The sequence below is a fragment of the Carcharodon carcharias genome, chromosome 11 (genome assembly GCF_017639515.1).
Source record: "Carcharodon carcharias isolate sCarCar2 chromosome 11, sCarCar2.pri, whole genome shotgun sequence".
NCBI classification, from domain to species: domain Eukaryota; kingdom Metazoa; phylum Chordata; class Chondrichthyes; order Lamniformes; family Lamnidae; genus Carcharodon; species Carcharodon carcharias.
Window position 1 is genome coordinate 18,860,853 of NC_054477.1, and position 19,962 is coordinate 18,880,814.

At 47.9% G+C, this 19,962-nt stretch overlaps 1 protein-coding gene across 14 annotated transcripts in view; it reads right to left on the bottom strand.

Moving 5' to 3' along the window:
* Positions 1-733: 733 nt before the first annotated feature.
* Positions 734-19,962, bottom strand: part of LOC121284146 (arylsulfatase D-like) — a 47,122-nt gene continuing 27,893 nt past the window's right edge. For all 14 annotated transcript variants that reach the window (XM_041199340.1, XM_041199350.1, XM_041199343.1 and 11 more), the window contains 4 exons: positions 15,787-15,924; positions 11,919-12,081; positions 3,879-4,000; positions 734-1,546 (listed from right to left, as the gene is read on the bottom strand). In XM_041199340.1, the coding sequence (XP_041055274.1) occupies positions 1,176-1,546; positions 3,879-4,000; positions 11,919-12,081; positions 15,787-15,924 (794 nt within the window). In that variant the 3' untranslated portion in view covers positions 734-1,175. The remainder of the gene's footprint in view (positions 1,547-3,878; positions 4,001-11,918; positions 12,082-15,786; positions 15,925-19,962) is intronic.

A 19,962-nucleotide genomic window follows, 5' to 3' on the forward strand; every position in this document is an offset into this window, starting at 1 on the left:
GGCTGCTTAGACAGTACCTTCCAAACCCACGACCACCACCATCTAGAAGGACAAGAGCAGCAGATGCATGGGAACACCACCACTTGGAAGTTCCCCTCCAAGTCATCACCACCCTGACTTGGAAATATATCACCATTCTTTCAGTCGCTGAGTCAAAATCCTGAAACTCCCTAACAGCACTGTGGGTGTACCTACACCACATGGGCTGCAGCAGTTCAAGAAGGCAGCTCACCACCACCTTCTCAAGGGCAACTAGGGATGGGCTATAAATGGTGGCCCAGCCAGCAATGCCCAGATCCCATGAATGAGTTAAAAAATGGGTTTTTATGACACTTGATGATAGTTTCAGAGTCGATTGATGATAGTTTCACCATTACTAAGGCTAGCTCTATATTCCAGCTTTTATTAATTGAATTTAAATCCCACCAGTTGCCATGGTGCAATCTGAACGTATGTCCCAGAGCATTAGCCTGGGCCTTTGAATTACTAGTTCAGTAACATTACCCCTGCACTACCATCTCCCCTTGATGTTACATTACTTCACGTTAAGCCAGAGGACACAGATGTAACTTATTAGATCTGACTATGCACTCTCTTAAAGCTCATAATAGCCTATTTAATTGAAGGAACAGAAATCTGACTCTGTTTATATTTCTTGACTCCAACAAAATTCTAAGTGGCGTGCAGGTTAATTCATGGAAACCACACAAAAAAATGCCAAAACCAGATGAAATCAGTTGGGTTTTTTTAATCCAAAAAAAAATCTTATTTGTAACATTCAACTGGTTGTCCCTGTTGATCAAAGTACTAAATCATTAGCTGAACCACCAGTTGACAACACAATTACTCACATGATGATCAAATTCAGAATGTATTTGCAAAAGAATGTTTGTCTTTCTAGTTCTCAAGAATCCCTTTTCCTCTTTCCCAAACCGTAAGCAAGGAACAGAGTAATGAGCGGCTATAAAAATGTCACTTTTAAAAAGGATTAACCAGGGAGGTTCAGGGAATAAAGAATCTGGATGCTGCATGGCAACTAAAAAGAGATCCCAAGGGATTCGATGTCTATTATTTTCCAGGCAAAAATCAAAACGGGACAGTTCAAAAGGTTCGCAGTCTCCATGACTTCAATAATAAAATGATATTGTAAGGTAAACAATAAGTCACAAGTGGTATTAGCTGGACCCCTGCATTTTATTTGAATTATTGGAGTCATTGTCACACCAACAGAATGGGAATGTGCCACAACAGGGCTGAAGCCACGGTTTCCAGAGAACATTGTTCCAAGAAAGCTGGAGAGGGACTGGAGTCAAGGTCTTCCTATGTTCTTCCACCCCCAACTGAATCTGGTTTTGGATTTCGTGGAAAAGTGGCTCGGTACCAGGCGATAAAGGGTTTGCTTCTGAGGGGTCCTTTGAGAGGTCAAAGAGTAAAGGTGGGTCATGGTAGGAGACGTAATGTCCATGACACCTGCAGATCTCACTCTGGTAGCAACTGCCCACTTCAAATCTGGGAGTGAAAAGATGTGCCTTCCACACGGAATCACCTTAAAAAAAAATAGAAAAAAAAATGAAGAATCGACACAGATCCTTGGAAAATATAGCAATACTGAATACAGTTTTCTTGAATTCATTCCTGGGATGTGGTGTCACGGGTTAGGCCAGCATTTATTGCCCATCCCGAGTTGTCCTTGAGGAGGTGGGTGGTGAATACAACTTCTTGAAAACCACGGAGTGGGTCATGTCAGAGGGCAGTTAATGGTCAACCACATGGCTGAGGGTCTGCAGTCCCATGTAGGCCAGACCAGGTAGGGACAGCAGATTTCCTTCCCCAAAGGATATTCGACAGCCAGATGTTTTTTTTTTTAAACGGCAATCCGAGGGTTTCATGGTCACAATTACTGATACCAGCTTTTTTATTCTGGGGGCAGGGTTTTCGGGTTGTCGGATGACCGTGCGGCAGGCGGGCTTGGGAGTGACCTGGAAGTAGTCCGCCGCCCGCAATCGGCCCCCCGGCCCCGCAATTTCACGCTGGCTGGCGAATTAATGGCCCAGCCGGCGTGAAAGGCAGCGCTGAGAAGCTCAGCGCTGCCGGGGTGGGGGCCAGGGGGCGTGAACGCAAAAGTCTGCGCATGCGCGGGGGAGGGGGGAGCATGCGCGGGGGGGGGGAGTATGCGTGGGGGGGGAGTATGCGTGGGGGGGGGAGTTTGTGTGGGGGGGGGGGAGTTTGCGTGGGGGGGGGAGTTTGCATGGGGGGGGGGAGTTTGCGTGGGGGGGGAGTTTGCGTGGGGGGGGGAGTTTGCGTGGGGGGGGGGAGTTTGCGTGGGGGGAGCATGCATGGGGGGGCATGCGCAGGGTGGGGGAAACATGCGTGGGGGGGCATGCGCAGGGTGGGGGGAGCATGCGTGGGGGGAGCATGCGTGATGGGGGTGTATGCGTGGGGGGGAGTATGCGTTGGGGGGGGAGTATGCATGGGGGGGGAGTATGCATGGGGGGGAGTATGCATGGGGGGGGAGTATGCATGGGGGGGGAGTATGCATGGGGGGGGGAGTATGCGTTGGGGGGGAGTATGCGTTGGGGTGGGGGGGGGGGAGTATGCATGGGAGGGAGTATGCGTGGGGAGGAGGAGGAGCATGCGTGGGTGGGGGGAGCATGCTTGGGTGGGGTGGGAGCATGCACCGAAATCTCCTTGAAGTCAAGGAGCTGCCTCAGGGAGCTGAAGAATTGTAAAAACAAAAATAAAGATTTTGAAAATTTGGAAAAAAAACCCTCCCCACATAGGGCTCAGTTACATGAACATAAACGTAATAAAAACTATGTCAAAACATTTTTATTTTTTAAAAAAATAATGTGGGAAACCTCGCCCAGTCCGTTTCCTAAAAACTCCAAAGGCCGTCTGGCCAATTCACCACCCGCCAACCATAAGGTCGGACAGGCAGCGATAAAGGGCTTTTAATTAATTGATTAACGACCTTAATAGGCCTCTTAATTGTCCGAGAGTCGGCACCGCGCCAGCCAACCGAAATGTCGGGCGAGTGCGCGATGACTTTGGTAAACTCGCCCGACGTCATCGCGACCCATGTGACGCCCGATCGGGTCAGGCACGCGCCTGACCGCCCGCCCGCAGGACCCAAAATCCTGCCCCGGGTTTCTTTCCTCGGATTAACTGAGTTTAAATTCCCCCAGCTGGGTGGGGGTTGTGAACTCACGGGCAGAACTTTTCTGGTGCCCCAGGGCTGGGTTTGCAGGTGAAGAGGCTGTAAAATTCCAAGGGTGCCTTTCCCGCCACCTTCCTGCCCACCTCCGACCCGGTCGTGGTTTAACGGGCAAATGCGCGAGGCCACAGGCAGCCCACCCGCCCTCACCCCAATTGAGGCCCTTGGGTGGCCAACTAATGGAGGAAGTCGGTGATGGGTGAGAAGCTCGACAGACAAGCCTGCCTGGGTCTCGGATGGGAAAGGTGGGGGATGCCTCCTTCACCAACCCCCTTTTTCCGATCAGAAATGCCCCCAAGGTCTGCCCCTCCCCTACATGTGTCCCCACCCAACCCACCCTACCCCGGGGGAGCATCTTGCCTCCCCCCCCACAACCAGCCCGCCTTTCCTTTCCTGGCCCTGCTATATCCTTCCCCTTCCCCAATCCTACCACCCCCCTTCCCCGCAACTCACTCGTCACCCAGCTCCTGGCCTCTAGGTTACAAATCCAGTAATGTAATGAATATATTACTGTAGCCCTTCAACGCAGTGAGAGTGGAACTTTAAATACCAAGAATGATTTTATTAGTAAAGGGAACACTGCAGACCCCTGCAGACATAAACACAGGTTAGCTACATGATTCCATTTCTGTATTAGAACAGCTTCCAGATACTGAACACTTACTGTCTCTTGGATGCCATCGGACTGCATTCAAAGCATTTCCACAGTAATGAAAGAGAAACTCGTGCTCCGATCGCTGTATATCCCCTGCTAACAGTGGCATCAAGTCTCGTCCATCTATTACCCTAGTGAGGTGTCAGTAACAAACAGCGGTTTAATGTAGCAAATGGTGTTAATCCCTATCCACTTGAATCACTTTCCTTTCATAGAACCACAATGTCAATAATTATGATCCCCTCCAACACAAAATCATGCATTCGCAAGAGAAAGCTACAATTTGTGTGACTGGCTTAAAAGGCCGGGGTTTTCCATGCCAATTGGCGTCGATCATGTTCATTGGCAGACAATATGGTGAGAAGGCCAAAAATATGTTTCATGATGTCGTGAAATCAGTTTGCGATCGTCCACTCAGCCCGTCGATGGCGGGTACTATCCTCCACCATAGGATGTCGGGAACCTCATTGTAATACATCAGCATACATACATCCAGTCAGCCCGTCAGATTCCTCCCCCCACCCCCACCGAACTGTCTGCCTACATCGGCGGGAAAATACGCCAATGTGTTTCACAACAGCATATATAAGGCGTGTACCTGCTGAGTTGCACTTCGCTCGGGACTTCGAGGTTTGTTTGCCCACCTTGCTTCGGGCAGCACTCGCAGTCATCAGCACCAGACTTCACAGACAGCACCACATCACTCCCAGGGGGGCTCACGGGTAGGTCCCTACCTACCAGACCAGCCATATGTGGCTTTTCAATGGCTACAGGACTAGGGCTTGCTTGGGGAAGGGGGAGAAGTGGCCTCAGGCAATGGAAGAGACTGCAGAGTGAGGGCTGTATTGGGGAAGGAGGGTAACCCAGGGTGTGTGTGTGGAGGCAAATGTTGATCTGTGCAAGTGTCCTCAAGATGGTGAAGGCTGAGGAAACAATCTCCAGAGGTGATGAGGCCAGGTGGACATGTGAGGGTGGGCTGCCTGTGTGAGAGAGTGAGTGGTGATGTCCCTCGAGCCCGCAGTGAGTGAGATGCCAGTGAATGTGCGATGGGCTTGAGTGTGTGAGTTTAGAGTGATGAGATGGTTGCCATACTCTGGCTGCACAGATGAGATCATTCATCCTCTATCTGCATTGGATGGCCAACCTCTTCTGTGCAGCATTGGCACTGATCATCACTGCTATCGCCTACTAAGCTGGTGATAATGTAGCTGCACCTCCTGTGGCCTGAGCGGGGTAGAGGGCATCACAGCGGGGCCTCCACAGTGCCCAAAAGGCGCTTGAGGGCTACAGTTTTCTTGCCTTTCGAGGCCATGTTTTCTTTGCTGCAGTCCTGGGCTGGAAGCACTGAACGCGGCTATACTTTAAATGTGGTGCCTGGTGTGATGAAGGGGCAAGGTGATGTCATGGCAGGCAAATCAGAGCCCTCTCGCCATGGAAACGGCATGTATCCCGGGGACGCATAATTAATGCGGCAGGTTTGGAATGATATGGTGTGAAAACCCACCATTGTGGCCAATGGGTAAGCGTCATTTCTCCTGCCCACTACCGCACTTCGAGAAAACCTGAGGTGATTCTGCCCAAAGTCTCCAAAACGTGTGCCGTTTTCAGAGTGCTTTGACAAACCATCTATAAGGCTATTTTCAAATCCCTTGGCACATATCCATATCAATCTTACCCTCCTCTTCCCAACTACTTTCAAGCCAATCTTTTGACAACTTGACAAGCAGAGGTCCCCAACATCACAGATGCTAGTCTTCAGCCAATTCGATTCACTCCACGTGATATCAAGAAATGGCTGAAGGCACTGGATACAGCAAAGGCTATGGGCCCTGACAATATTCCAGTAATAGTACTGAAGACTTGTGCTCCAGAATTTGTCGCACCCCTAGCCAAGCTGTTCCAGTACAGCAACAACTCTGGCATCTACCTGGCTAAGTAGAAAATTGCCCAGCTATGTCCTGTACACAAAAAGCAGGGCAAATCCAACCTGGCCAATTACCATCTTATCCGTCTACTTTCCATCATCATTAAAGTGATGGAAGGGGTCATCAGCAGTGTAATCAAGAGACACTTCCTTAGCAATAACCTGCTCACTGATGCTCAGTTTGGGTTCTTCAGGGCCACTTAGCTCCTGACTTCATTACAGCCTTGGTTCAAACATGGACAAAAGAGCTGAACACCCGAGGTGAGGTGAGAGTGACTGACCTTGACATCAAGGCAGCATTTGACCGAGTGTGGCATGAAGGAGCCCTAGCAAAACTGGAGTCAATGGGAATCAGGGGGAAAACTCTCCGCTGGTTGAAGTTACACCCAGCACAAAGGAAGATGGTTGCATTTGTTGCAGCTCAATCATCCCTGTTCCAGGTCATCACTGCAGGAGTCCCTCAAGATAGTGTCCAAGGACCAACCATCTTCAGTTGCTTCATCAATGACCTTCCTTCCATCATAAGGTCAGAAGTGGGATGTTTGCTGATGATTGCACAATGTTCAGCACCATTCGCAACTCCTCAGATTCTGAAGCAGCCCATGTCCAAATGCAGCAAGACCTGGACAGTATCCAGGCTTGGGCTGACAAGTGGCAAGTAACATTTGCACCACACAAGTGCCAGACAATGACCATCTCCAACAGGAGAGAATCTAACATCATGCCTTGACATTCAATGGCAATACCATCACTGAATTCCCCAGTATCAACATTCTCGGGGTTACCATTGGCAGAAACTGAACTGGACGAGCCACATATAGAGCAGGTCAGAGGCTAGGAATCCTGCAGCGGGTAACTCATCACCTAACTCCCCAAAGCCTGTCTGCCATTTACAAGGCACAAGTCAGGAGTGTGATGGAATACTCCCCACTTGCCTGGATGAGTGCAGCTCCAATAACACTCAAGAAACTTGACACTATCCAGGACAAAGCAGCCTGCTTGATTTGCACCCTTTCCACAAACATTCACTCCTTCCACCACCACCAAATAGTAGCAGCAGTGTGTACCATCTACAAGATGCTCTGCAGAAACTCACCAAGGCTCCTCAGGCAGCAAATTCCAAATGCACAACCACTATGATCTAGACGGACACGAGCAGCAGACACATGGGAACACCACCATCTGGAAGTTCCTCTCCAAGCCACTCACCATCCTGACTTGGAAATATATCGCCGTTCCTTCACTGTCGCTGGGTCAAAATCTGGAACTCCCACTAATGGCACTGTGGGTGTACCTACACCACATGGACTGCAGCAGTTCAAGAAGGCAGCTCACCACCACCTTCTCAAGGGCAACTAGGGATGGGCAATAAATGCTGGCCCAGCCAGCGAAGCCCACATCCCATAAAATAATTTTAAAAATTACAACACATTGGGCGGAATTGTCCCCGATTTGCACTAAGTGCGGTAGCAGGCAGGTAAAATGATATTTTACCTGCTGGCTGCAATAGCGGCTTCTCACACCGTATCATCCCAAACCTGCTGCATTAATTATGCATTCCTGGGAAACACCATTTTCCATGGCGAGCGGACTCTCATTCACCTGACTACGCCATCACCTCACTGCTTCATCATGCCTGGCACCATATTTAAAGTGCAGCTGCACACATACATCTCAGTGTTTCCATCCCACAACTGCTGCATGGTCGGTATTGTCCTGAAAGGCAAGAGGACTGCAGCCCCCAGGTTCAATGACCCGTCCCTCAAGCACCTTTTGGGCATGGGGGAGGCCCACCATGTTGTCCTCTACACCCGCTCTGGCCGCAGGATGGACAGAACCATCACCAATCCGGCTTGGGAGGCAGTGGCAGTGGTGGTCAGCGCCAACGCCCTGCAAAAGAGGAAAGCCACCCAGTGTTGCAAGAGGATGAATGATCTCCCTTTCCTCCTCACTCTCAACTTACACACTCACAAACCCATCACACATCCACAGGGCCCTCACTCACTGCCAGTTTAAGGGACACCATTCACTCTCTCACACACACCTTCATCATCCTCATCCCATTCATGGGACCACTCACCACCTATGCATGGCAGGCATACTTATCATCTGGCCTGGCAGGCATTCTGCTTACACTCTCTTCATCTCTATTTATGCAAGACAAGCTGGCATACAAGAGGGAGATGTCGCAGACTGGCGGATGAATGCCAGAAATCAGGGTCCTCAAGGACTTTGAAAATGGTGCCATCCAGCTGGCCGGTGAGGATCTGGACTGTTCCTGTGCTGACGGTGAAGTTGGCGGTGCCCTACCAAGCGAGGATCCAGCAGTGCAACATCCATCAGACAACCGTGCCGTGAGTAATGTGTCCTCCTTCCCAGGCCACTGCCGTGCACTAATTATCGCTCATTGTTTTCGCAGGCACATCTGAGAAACAGCCAAGAGAGTCCACAACCCAGGGCCTCCAATCAAGCCTCGAGAGAGTTCAGAAGAGCAATCCGGTGAAACCCTCCCTGAAGTCCCATCACAGTGGTCACCCACACGCTCCACCAGTGCAGAGACACACACCTCGGTGGGAGCTAGCTTTAGAGTGGCCTCAGGATCACAATCTGTTGAGCACATCTCACTTTCTGATCCCCAGGTGTCTGGCACTCGGAGGATTGCTGGAGGCCAGAAATTTGCTGAGTCCGAGTCAGATGATGAGCCTCTGGACTCGCTCATGTCACAGTTGTTGGAGCTGCAAAGGCAAGCTCGGGAACATCAGGAAGGGATGTCCGCTGCACTCCTCAGATTGCAAGGCAAGATGGAGGAGTCCATCCGCCTTCAGGCTGAGGTGATAGCACCGGCATGGCAATGGGCCGAGATCAACGCCGGTAGGATGGTGGTTGCCATGGAAACCTTGGTCCAGGACATCACTCCTGCACTGCTGTGCGGGCTGAACTCCATTGCCAACACCATATTTGGCCTCCAACTGTGTGTACGGGAGAGAGGTGCGGGGCAGCCCAATCTCACTCCGGCTACCCCTTTTCCTCAAGGAGTCAGCCAGGGTCCCTTGCGCACCCATAGGGAGGAGGAAAAGCAGGTGTACCCCACTGGGCCATCCATCCAGGTGACTCCGGCCCATCTGAGTCCTCTCTTCCTGTGACCCCAGCAACTCCAGCTCCACAGGCCAAAGAGGCTGCCACTGCCACACAGCAGGACCCCAAAAGCAGGCCGGAGCCCTCCAAGTCTCAGGCCTCCAGTGGACGCCCGCCAAGGTCATCACAGACAGGGCATAGCAGTCAGCAGGCTGTCTCCACCTCCGCTGTGGATGTCCGGGGAGCACCGAGATGTAGCAGCAGGTTTAGGAAGAGTTAAGAAGATGTAGATGCACAGACTGGGCATGATGGGTGTTAATCACTTGTACATAATATTCGCTATTGTAAATAAACTCCCAAGGAGGTCTCTCTGTCTGTGGCTCCTTGTTCTGATGAGCAGTGCTCATGTCACTCAGACGTGAAAACTTTCTGCATAAGTTAAAAGCAGGTGTCTCAATCCCGGACCTCTTCCCTGTGCTTTGTGCAGCCTTCAGACCAAAGTGATGTTCCAACTCACACTCATTGGTCATACTGCCTGCACCTCGCTCTTGCTGCAGACTGAGGCCACTGCAATGGTGTCATCAGCCACGTCCACTGCAGGTAGCCCCGGTCCTCTAGGATCCATCCCTGCAGTCTCCGTGGACCCTGGAAGACATCAGGGATCTGTGACCGACTGAGGATGTAGGAGTCATGCACACTCCCTGGAAACCGTGCGCAGACCTGCAGGATGCATTTGTGGTGGTCGCACACCAGCTGCACATTCAGCAAATGGAAGCCCTTGAAGTTGACAGAGCTGACCCCTTGTTGTGACGGAGACCTGAGTGCTGCGTGAGTGCAGTCGATGGTGCCCTGCGCCTGTGGGAAACCCAAGATCTGCGCAAATCCAATTGTTCTTGCATCCTGGCTTTCTTGGTTCCGGGCAAAACACACAAAGTTGTGTGCCCTCGCAGAGATGGCATCAGTGACCTCATGGATGCATTTGTGTGTGGAGGCTTGTGAGATGCCACTGAGGTCGCCTGTGGAGATTTGAAAGGAGCCTGTGGCATAACAGTTGAGCGCCGTGGTCACTTTCACGACCATTGGTAAAGGATGCCCTCCATGTCCCCGTGGCGACAAATCCTGCAGTGGCTGGAAGATGTGACTGACCAGTTCCCTAGACATGAGCAGCCTTTGGCAACACTGGTTCTTGGTCATCGGCAGGAATGAAAGGCAGTGTCTACAGATCCTGGGTCTAGCTAGGCGCCGACCAATGATGGCTCACTCTGGCTCTTCAGCAGTGTTGCAGGAGCCCTAGCCACCCCTTCTTCCTGAGGGTGCTACTCCTCTCTCCACACAGTCAGACACCTCCACTGCCCTCTTCTCTGTCATCTCCACTCTCTGCACGCCACAGGGCGTACAGCTAGTTCACCAGGCTCCATGCTCCTGCAGAATGAAAGAGAGAGATGTGTGGGTTAGCATGGGTATACTAAGAACGTCTTTTGGTTAAGTCTGAAGGCCCCTTAATGCATCTCATAGACTTCTGGTCACCACTTGGATGGTCAGAGTTCAGTGTGCTGCATGGCTGCCCAAAACCCCAACCTCCTCTGCCCCACTCCACCTGACCGATTGGCAGCAGCTTTGCCCATTGGGCTGCATGCTGTGCTCTCAGCTCAGGCACAGGCATTCTCCTAACCCACACTGCAAGGCTACACTGTTAGCTTGAACCATGGGGGAGACTGGTCCAAACTGGGATGATGACATTGCAAGAGGCTGTGAGCGTCTCCACCAGTGACTGTTCCATGGCCGGCTTTAGTAAGGAGATTGTACAATGTGCCCAGTAGTCCAACTGTTCTGCAGTCCACTAAAATGCTCATTAGTTTGTAGTCTGTACCCGAGGGGTGAAAAGCTCTGGAGCACTTGGTGGCACTTTGATGCCTCTGCATTGCTCGAGTTGGCAGATAAGCTGGAGGCCCGACTCCACATATGTCAATGTGGCTGCGTCTGAACTGTCTCAGCTGCACAGGAGGCAGATTTCTCTAATGTGTGGCCGCTTCCCTCCCCCCTCCCACCCCACACGTACTTGTACACTACCTTCAACCACAGGGCAGCCCTTGCCCCCCCATCCTTCCAATGTGTCCCAACCGCAGGGCAGCCCTCGCCCCCACCCCCAAGTCGCCTTAACCACAGGGCAGCCCTTGCCCCCTTGCCTGCGATGCGCCTCAAGCTTGAAGTCCAACAGGTGACCCGAGCGAGCGCTGCACAACGTTACTGTGCACTCACCTCCGAGTTCCCCTCAAAGTGCAGCCCGCCAATTGCACACCTTATATATGCTGTTGGGAAACACATCGGCGTGATGGGCGGGCAATCCAGCAGCGGGTGGGGAGGGAATGATTCCAGCCAGCTGGCCTTATAGTGACGCGCAGACGTCTTACAATGAGGTTCTGGACCGACCTCCATAGCGGGGAACGCGCCCGCCATTGACAGGCTGGAGCAGATAATCGAAAACTGGTTTTGCGACATTGTAAAAACAGATTTTTGGCCTTCTCTCCACATCGTCCACTCACGCCACCGAACGCACTCAACGGCAGTGGGCACGGGCGATTCCACCCAATCTTTCAGGTTGTTCTCAAGAAACCTTTTGCCTGAAAGGTTGGGAGATGGGACCTAGTGATTCTGCCCACTGTAACTGAATCCCCTTACATTTTGTATTGTTGCTATGGGAAATTCAAACCAAACTTAATCGCACATCAACAGCTCTGCCGCAAAGCGCAAATTCTAACTGCACCGTGTTAGCCTACAAGGAGGCAACTGCAATATTGGATGGAGCATTTGGAGTTTCTCTGCTGCACAGGCTGAGCAGTTGGAAGACTCAAAATTCAACACTGCCATGGGCAGGAGAGTGTAACTACAGTATAACAAATTTACAATGGGAGTCTTCATTATACATGTTGACATAGGAGCTTCAGAATGGAAAAGCTGATAAAAGTCACCATGACAACCAAAAGCAAGGCTTTCTAGACAGGTAGTGCATGCAGATGTAATCATTTTGCTATATATTATACATCCTTTACCTATCTTGAGGCAGCGAGGCACCAGCTAAGTTGACAACCGTTGGATAAATGTCCATAAGGCTGGTAGGCTCATCAATTTTCTTGTTGGAAGGCAATAGGCCCGGCCACCTGAATATCCCAGGGACACGGATACCACCTTCCCAACCAGCCAATCCCTTTTTACCTACAAAACAGAAAAGCACCACAATGAGGGACCTTTCATTTGCTTATTAAAGTTAATGGGATCAATGACCAGAATAATTTAATTTCCTTTATCCTGCTTTTCCGCCCCTCTTTTCCCCTCTCCTTTCCTTAGTAAACACTAAGATGCATTTACACAGGTTCTCCTGTACTTTACCCAGGTGGGAATTTGGCAGTTGAAAACTTTCTCAGTAGTACAAAACTTGAATATTGCTGAAAAGGGAGACATGTTGCTGAAGCTTTTTTCGCCTGCACTCATCAGGACAAACGCAAGAATGCCAAACTTCAAACAATCACAACAATTTATACTACAAGAGAAGGCCAAACATGCCAAACAACTCTGAGTACGCCAATAGAAAAGTTACAGCACAGAAGGAGGCCATTCGGCCCATCTTGTCCATGCCAATAGCTACACTAACAGCTGATTTAAGATAATCAGTTCATTTACGCTTACAAGAAGTGACATATATTCATATCAGAGAGCTATACTCTGCAAACAAAAGGAATATATTCAAGCCTTGCACCTTTTCTGAATTACCCATGAGCTTAGGGAGCCTTTGGCTTTTCCATTGCACTGCTACAGCCAGAGCTGACACGTCAACCAATCAGCAATGAGCTGTGAGATTCCATAGGCTGAGAGAGGATTTTTTTTCTTGTAACTACTGTTGGTAGCTTCCAGGACAATTGGCCAATCCTGTGGTCATTTGACTTGTGCACCCATCTTTTGGTTCATCAGAAAGTCCATTTTAAAAATAGCAAAAAGAAGAATAAAGTTTTAGATTCCTTTTCATGCTATATTGACCCAACAGCAGTGTGAGATGAACGATATGTACCACTTATCAGCCCAAGGCTGAATGTTGTCCAGGTCTGGCTGCATGTGAGCGCTGACTGTTTCATTATCTGAAGAGCTGGGAATGCAACTGAACATTGTGCAATCATCAGCAAACATCCCCACTTTTGGCCATTTGATCGAGGGAAAATCATTGCTGAAGATTACCGGGTCTAGGACACCACCCTGAGGAACTCCTGCAGGAATGACCTGGGACTGAGATGACTGGCTTCCAACAACCACAACCATCTTCCTTTGTGCTAACTATCACACCAACCATTGGCTTCAATTTTGCTAGGGTTCCTTGATGCCTCATTTGGTCAAATGCTGCCTTGATGCCAAGGGCAGCCACTCTCACCACACCTATAGAATTCAGCACTTCAGCCCATGTTTGGGCTAAGGCTGAAATGAAGGCAGGAGATAAGTGGCCTTGGTGAAACCCGAACTGAACACTATCAAGCAGGTTATTGCTGAGGGAGAGCCGCTTGATAGCACTGTTGATGACCCCTTCCATCACTTTGCTGATGACTGAGAGTAGGCTGATGGAGCACTAATTGGCTTTTTTTGCTTTTTGTGGACAGGGCACACAAAGGCAATTTTTCACATTGGCGAGTAGATGCCAGTGTTGTAACTATACTGAACCAGCTTGACTAGGGGCGCAGCTAGTTCTGGGACACCAGTCTTCAGTACTACAGTTGAGATGGTGCAGCCTTTGCTGTATTGAATTCATTTTGCTGTTTGTTTGTGACCTGAATTGAATTAGATGAAGAGTGGCTTCTGTGATAGCAGGGACCTCAGTAGGACACTGAGATGAATCATCCACTTGGCACTTCTGGATAAAGCTAGTTGCAAACGCTTCAGTCTTGCCTTTTGCATGGATATGCTGGTTCAGGGGGGCTCATGAAGCCTCTTTGTCCGGTGAGTTATTTAATTGTCCACCATTCACAACTGAATGTGGCAGGACTGCAGAGCTTAGATCTGCCCTGTTGGTGTGATATAGCTCTATCCATTGCATGCTCATTATGCTTCTCAAACAAGCGTGCAGTCCCTACGTTATAGCTACACGAGGCTGGCACCTCATTTTTAGGTATGCCTGGTGCTGTCCCTGATATGGTCTCCTATTCTCCACATTGAATCAGGGTTGGTCTCCTGTGTTTATGGTAATGGTAGAGTAGGGGATACGCCGGGCCATGAGGTTACAGGGATCGTGATTGAATACAATTCTGTTGATGGCCCTGAGCACCTCAAGGATGCCCATCTTTGAGTTGCTAGGACTGTTCTGAAGCTATCTCATTTATCATGGTGGTGATGCCACACAACATAATGGATGGTGTCTTCAATACGGAGATAGGACTTTGTCTCCACAAAGGCTGTACATTGGTCATTCCTACCTTTGCTGTTACGTTCAGATCCACCTGTGACAGATACATTGGTGGGGACAAGGTAAGGTTTTGGCTCATGTTGGTTCTCTCACCACCTACCGCACTCACCTATAGGCTTGGCAGATATGTCCTTCACTATTTGGCCAGCACAATGTTCAGCACAGTTCACAACTCCTCAGATACTGAAGCAGTCCATGTCCAAATGAAGCAAGACCTGGTCAATATTCAGGCTTGGGCTGACAAGTGGCAAATACATTCCACATAAGTGCCAGGCAATGACCATCTCCAACAAGAGAGAACCAAACCATCGCCCCTTGATGTTCAATGGCATTACCATCACTGAATCCCCCACTATCAACATCCTGGGGGCTACTATTGACCAGAAACCGAACTGGACTTGCCATATAAATACTGTGGTTGCAAGAGCAGGTCAAATGCCAGGAATCCTGCAACAAGTAACTCATCTCCTAACGCCCCAAAGCCTGTCCATCATCTACATGGCACAAGTCAAGAGTGTGATGGAATACTCTACACTTGCCTGGATGAGTGCAGCTCCCACAACACTCAAGAAGCTTGACACTATCCAGGACAAAGCAGCCCACTTGATTGGCACCTCATCCATAAACATTCACTCCCTCCACCACCAACGCACAGTAGCAATACTGTAAGAATTCACCACGGCTCCTTAGGCAGTACCTTCCAAGCCCACGACCACTACCATCTAGAAAGACAAGGACAGCAGATAGATGGGAACACCACCACCTGGAAATTCCCCTCCAAGTCACTCACCACCCTGACTTGGAAATATATTGTCGTTCCTTCACTGTCGCTGGGCCAAAATCCTGGAACTCCCTTCCTAACAGCAGCGTGGATGTACCTACACCATACGGACTGCAGCAGTTCAAGAAGGCAGCTCACCTCCACCTTCTCAAGAGGCAATTAGGGATGGGCAACAAATTCTGGCCCAGCTAACGAAGCCTACTTCCCCTGAATGAATAAAAAAAAACTCGGTCTGTATTGGTACTACTAAACTGCTCTTGGTGATAGACATCGAAATGTCCACCCAGTGTACATTCTGCGCTCTTGCTGCCCTCAGTGCATCTTCCAAGTGGTGTTCAACATGGGGGAACATTGATACATGAGCTGAGGGGGGGGTGGTAAGTGGTAATCAGCAGCACATTTCCCTACCCACGTTTGACCTATTGCTGTGAGACCTCATGGGGTCAGAATCAATGTTGAGGACTCCCAAAGCCTCTCCCTCCAGTCTGCATACCATTGTGCTGCCAGCTCTCATGGGTTACAATATTTCCCATTATTTTCTATCATGAAAGCCCACAAATAACGGCAGTTTTGGAAAATAAAATCCCGTCCTTATATTCTTACAGGAAAAATGAATGGTAAAAATAGTCATTGATAGAGTTCATATTAAAAACAATTAAATGTTTAACATGTCTAGTTTATTCTAGAATATATTTACCTCTGTATATTCCATTCCAGCCTCCATCACACTCTCCATTTGTTCCTACAGAGTCCCAACTGCCTCCATGATCCGAAGTGAAATGTAAAAGGGTTTTATTAGCTAGACCAACGTTGTTGATGGCATTTATAATCTGACCTGGAAGGAGCATAAAAAGAACATTGGGATCTCTCAGTAACTTATGAAAGATCCTGACCTTTTTGACCAATGCCACATATCCATTTATGTAGGCACATGCTAATTCTGGGTGCTGTTCTAAGATGGATTAGTCAACTGCTCCTTCTAATTCAGACATGAATAAACATTGATCTGTTCATATCTATTACAGAACATTATTAAATTTGATCGCGGACATTTAGCTGAACAGATTTAATCTCTTTGCTGTTTGTGGGCTCCTACTGTGCTCACAAATGATGTTGCGCTTGCCTTTATACGAGGGACCACGGGCATCTCTCTCTGTTAGAGAGAGACAAGTGGTTACATAGCTTGAAGGGCACCAGTCTGCATCAAATTTAGGGCAAGGCAAGAGGCAGCCCTCTGTGGACTGCCACAGACGGTACCGGTGTTGGGTGTCATTCTGCACCATACTCTGGCCATCCAAACTAACTGACTCCCACACCTCTATAATAAAGCACTCGCTTAACACAATTTACTGGATTGAAGCACTTTGAGATGTCTTGCTTTGACATTATAGAGTGCAACACAGAACACTGAAACAGTAGCAGCAAAAGGCAAAGTATGGCGCGGTGATGATTAAGAACAAAAACCTCCATTTATATTGGGGCTTTAACAAAAAGGAAAAAGCCTCAAGTCTCTTCACAGAAGTTTAACCAGACGCCAGGACAAAGAAAAAAAAGTATTAGGAAGGGTAATCCAAAACTAGGTGCTAGACAACTGTTTTAAGAAAAATCTGAATGGAGGGGATGAAGGTGGGGAATTGAACAGAATACAGGAAAATTAAGAGACTAACACTAATTAAACACTGTTATGGCACAATGGCTGGTAAATGCTGAGCTGCTCAAATCCCAGAAGGAAACTTGGAATAGCTGCCAGAACTGTTTTGCAATTTGTATTTTATTTCGAGATGCACGCCTTGAATTCAGCAGTAATAAATATGCCGTGATGTAGAGTTTTCTTACAAAACTAAATTAAGTATTTATTAATGGAAGAAAAGATCGTAAGCACATAGCTAGGTCTACAAATTACTCCTATACTAACTGCTAACTCCCCTAATTAATCTGACTCCCAGTTACACCTCCGTTTAGGCAACAGCAAAAAATATATATATTTAAACAGATCCAGGCTGACTCAGCAATACAAAACCCTTGATAGAATTCAAAATGAGCTTTCTTAGCTCCAGTTTCTGTAGACAGCAGATTAAGACATAGAGACTGGAGGCTTTTCACATTTGTGATAGATCTTAGAATGCTTTCCCCCTTACACATAACCTTGTCTCCTTTACACATGTTTTCCCTTTTTTAATGCAAATCTCATTGTTCCAATATGTCTTTGCAACTTTATTTTTCTCATTATATAAATCTTTTACAGCACTCATATTATCAGTAACCTTTGGGAAAAACACACAGTTTCGCGTAGCTTCTTACGGCTAGGTGTAACATCTTACCATCTCTTTGAAATTCAAACTAACCTAATTTATCTAAAAATGCAAATGTTCCTCACACCTCACATTCTAAAACTTCAGCCATGTTTACATATTTAGCACTTCAAACCTAGCTTCCCTTTCGATAACTCAAAAGCTCCAGACCAGCTGCCTCCAATTCAATTAAATCCATCACACACACAAACTAATCCAAACCTCACTATTAACCCACTTTTACAATCAATCACAATAATATTGTGAAAACTATTATTTTTTTCATGACAATGCAAGGTTTATGTAAACCTAATCATTCCTTACTAGAAATGGAAGGCCAGCTTCAAAAATGCATACCTTACTGGAAGTTATTAGAGAAAGGTTGGGGATCTAGGAAGTAAATGTACAAATGTAACCATGGGGAGAATTCTCTCCCCAGCTGAGGGGATTGGACGGGAGTGGGCACAGGCGGGCACGTAGCCAATCACCACCTGCAATCGGCTGCGCACTGCCATTTTACATGGGCAGGCCAATTAAGTCCCGCCCAGCGTGACACGCACCCAGAAGCGATGTGCTGTGTAGGCTGAGTCGGGGCCTACACTCTTTCACACATGCGCGCAAAAGAGCGCAGAAATCTCCCTGAGGCACACAGCTGCCTCAGGGAGATTAGTTTGATTTTGGAAAAGTATAATAAAGAAAGAAAAAAAATTAAGACATCTCCTCATGTGACAGTGTCACATGAGCAGGGACACGTCAATGAATTTTATTAAAAACTTTTATTAAACTTTAAAAACCTTCATGAAACCTCATCCGGCCCATGAATGAGGTTTCATATCAAATGCGAAGGCCGCCTGGGCTCTTCGCCTGCCCGCCAACCTTAAGGTTGGACGGGCAGCTCTGTTAATTAGTTTACTTGGTGCTTAAATGGCCTTAATAGGCCTTTAACAGTTCGGCGGGCATGCAGCCAACTCTGGTGCACGCCCGCCGGACTCAAGATCTGAATGACCCGCGGTGACATCGGGACGCACACCCAACTTCACCGTGCGTCATTTTAAATGTCATCGAGTGAGACCCATGCCCGCTCGCCAACCCGAAAATTCTAGCCCATGCATCGTTAACATAGATGGTACTTAAAGGCTGTTTGAAATGATTGACAGCAAAAGAGGTGAGCTTCTCTAACAAATCGGTCAGTCAGATTGGTAAATTGAATGTTTAGATGGTTCTCGCCACATTTCTCAGTAAATTCTCTTCGTTCTCTGCCTTCTTCTTTAGTTTTCTTCTGTTTCTTTTAGTCTTTACCTAAGAGTCGGAGTATAGGCAGAAAAGCTAGAAGCCAGATTGTACAGCTAGCCAGTTGCAGGCAAAGATAAGTATGTCACTTAAATGTACAAGTTTTCCTGAAATTAAGGAAGGGGGGGATTTAAGCCAGTCACTCCGATACAGTTACTAGTTTTATAACTATCTCTATCGTGGATTATATTCAGGGTTAAGAATGTAGAGTTTTGATTTCAATTTATAGTAAATTGGGGATTGTTAAATTCTGGTTTCGTTTAGTATGCCTGTATATGTTTACAAATCATGGTTGAACTTTTGACACAGCTGAGAGGCTTTTAGAAGCAAGAAAACCCTGAGGTTACCATGGGGAAAATTGCTGAGGGTAGAGATATGCTCTAAAAGGAAAGTTGGTGGGTTTTTCTAAGGCAAAAGTAAGTGGAAGAGAAGCTGACACCCAATCTGTTGTATTTAGCCAGAGAATTCAGTTATGTACATTTAAAGAAAAAAAGGGGGAGTTCTATAGAATTGGGTAGGACCAACTGGCTGTGTAAAGAGAGAAGTCTAGCTATGGAATAGGCAGCACGGGGATGTCTACATATGTCGGTGGGTCATGAAACCATCAGCAATGCTGACAGTTGGACCAAGAGGTCATATTGGTAGGAATGTACCATAGACCTGAGCTGTGACCTGTGCAGCCAAACCCAGAGAAAAATGAACTGCCTCCCAGAGTGTGAACATGTTTAAAAGCCTGTCAGAGTGAAAGCCACTGTAATAAAGGTTAAACTGGGCCAAGTCTGTTTGAGTTCAAGAAAGAAGCTCATATTGTTCAGAATCATTATCTTAGTTGCTCAGTGTACTTATTTAGTTATTGTTGCTTGTGCTTGCTTTGTTCAAGTTTGTATAGCAAAGATTCTTTTAGCGTTTAAATTTAATCTTGAAGTCTTGCCTCTTATTTCCTTATCTTTGGTTCTTCCACGTATTATATTCTTTAAATGATTATGGTCTATCAAGCCAGATCCTAACAAGTATCCAGTTTGTCTAGTATTCTCACAGCTGGGAACATAACCACTAGTGCGTAAGGTAGTTGTAGCATGGAGCAGAGGATCTGATAAAACCACCACAGAAGGTGGCTAATTAACTCAGGGTCCCAGAAGTTAAAGCCATTGGCCCAGAGGCAGGCTGAGATCAGTTCAGCCACACAGCTGATCAGGACAAGGTCACATAAGTTCTGGAGCTATGGCTAACCTTTATGGATTATAAATTATCCAATAGTCCGTTGATCTAATGTTGTTAACATTTCAGCTAGC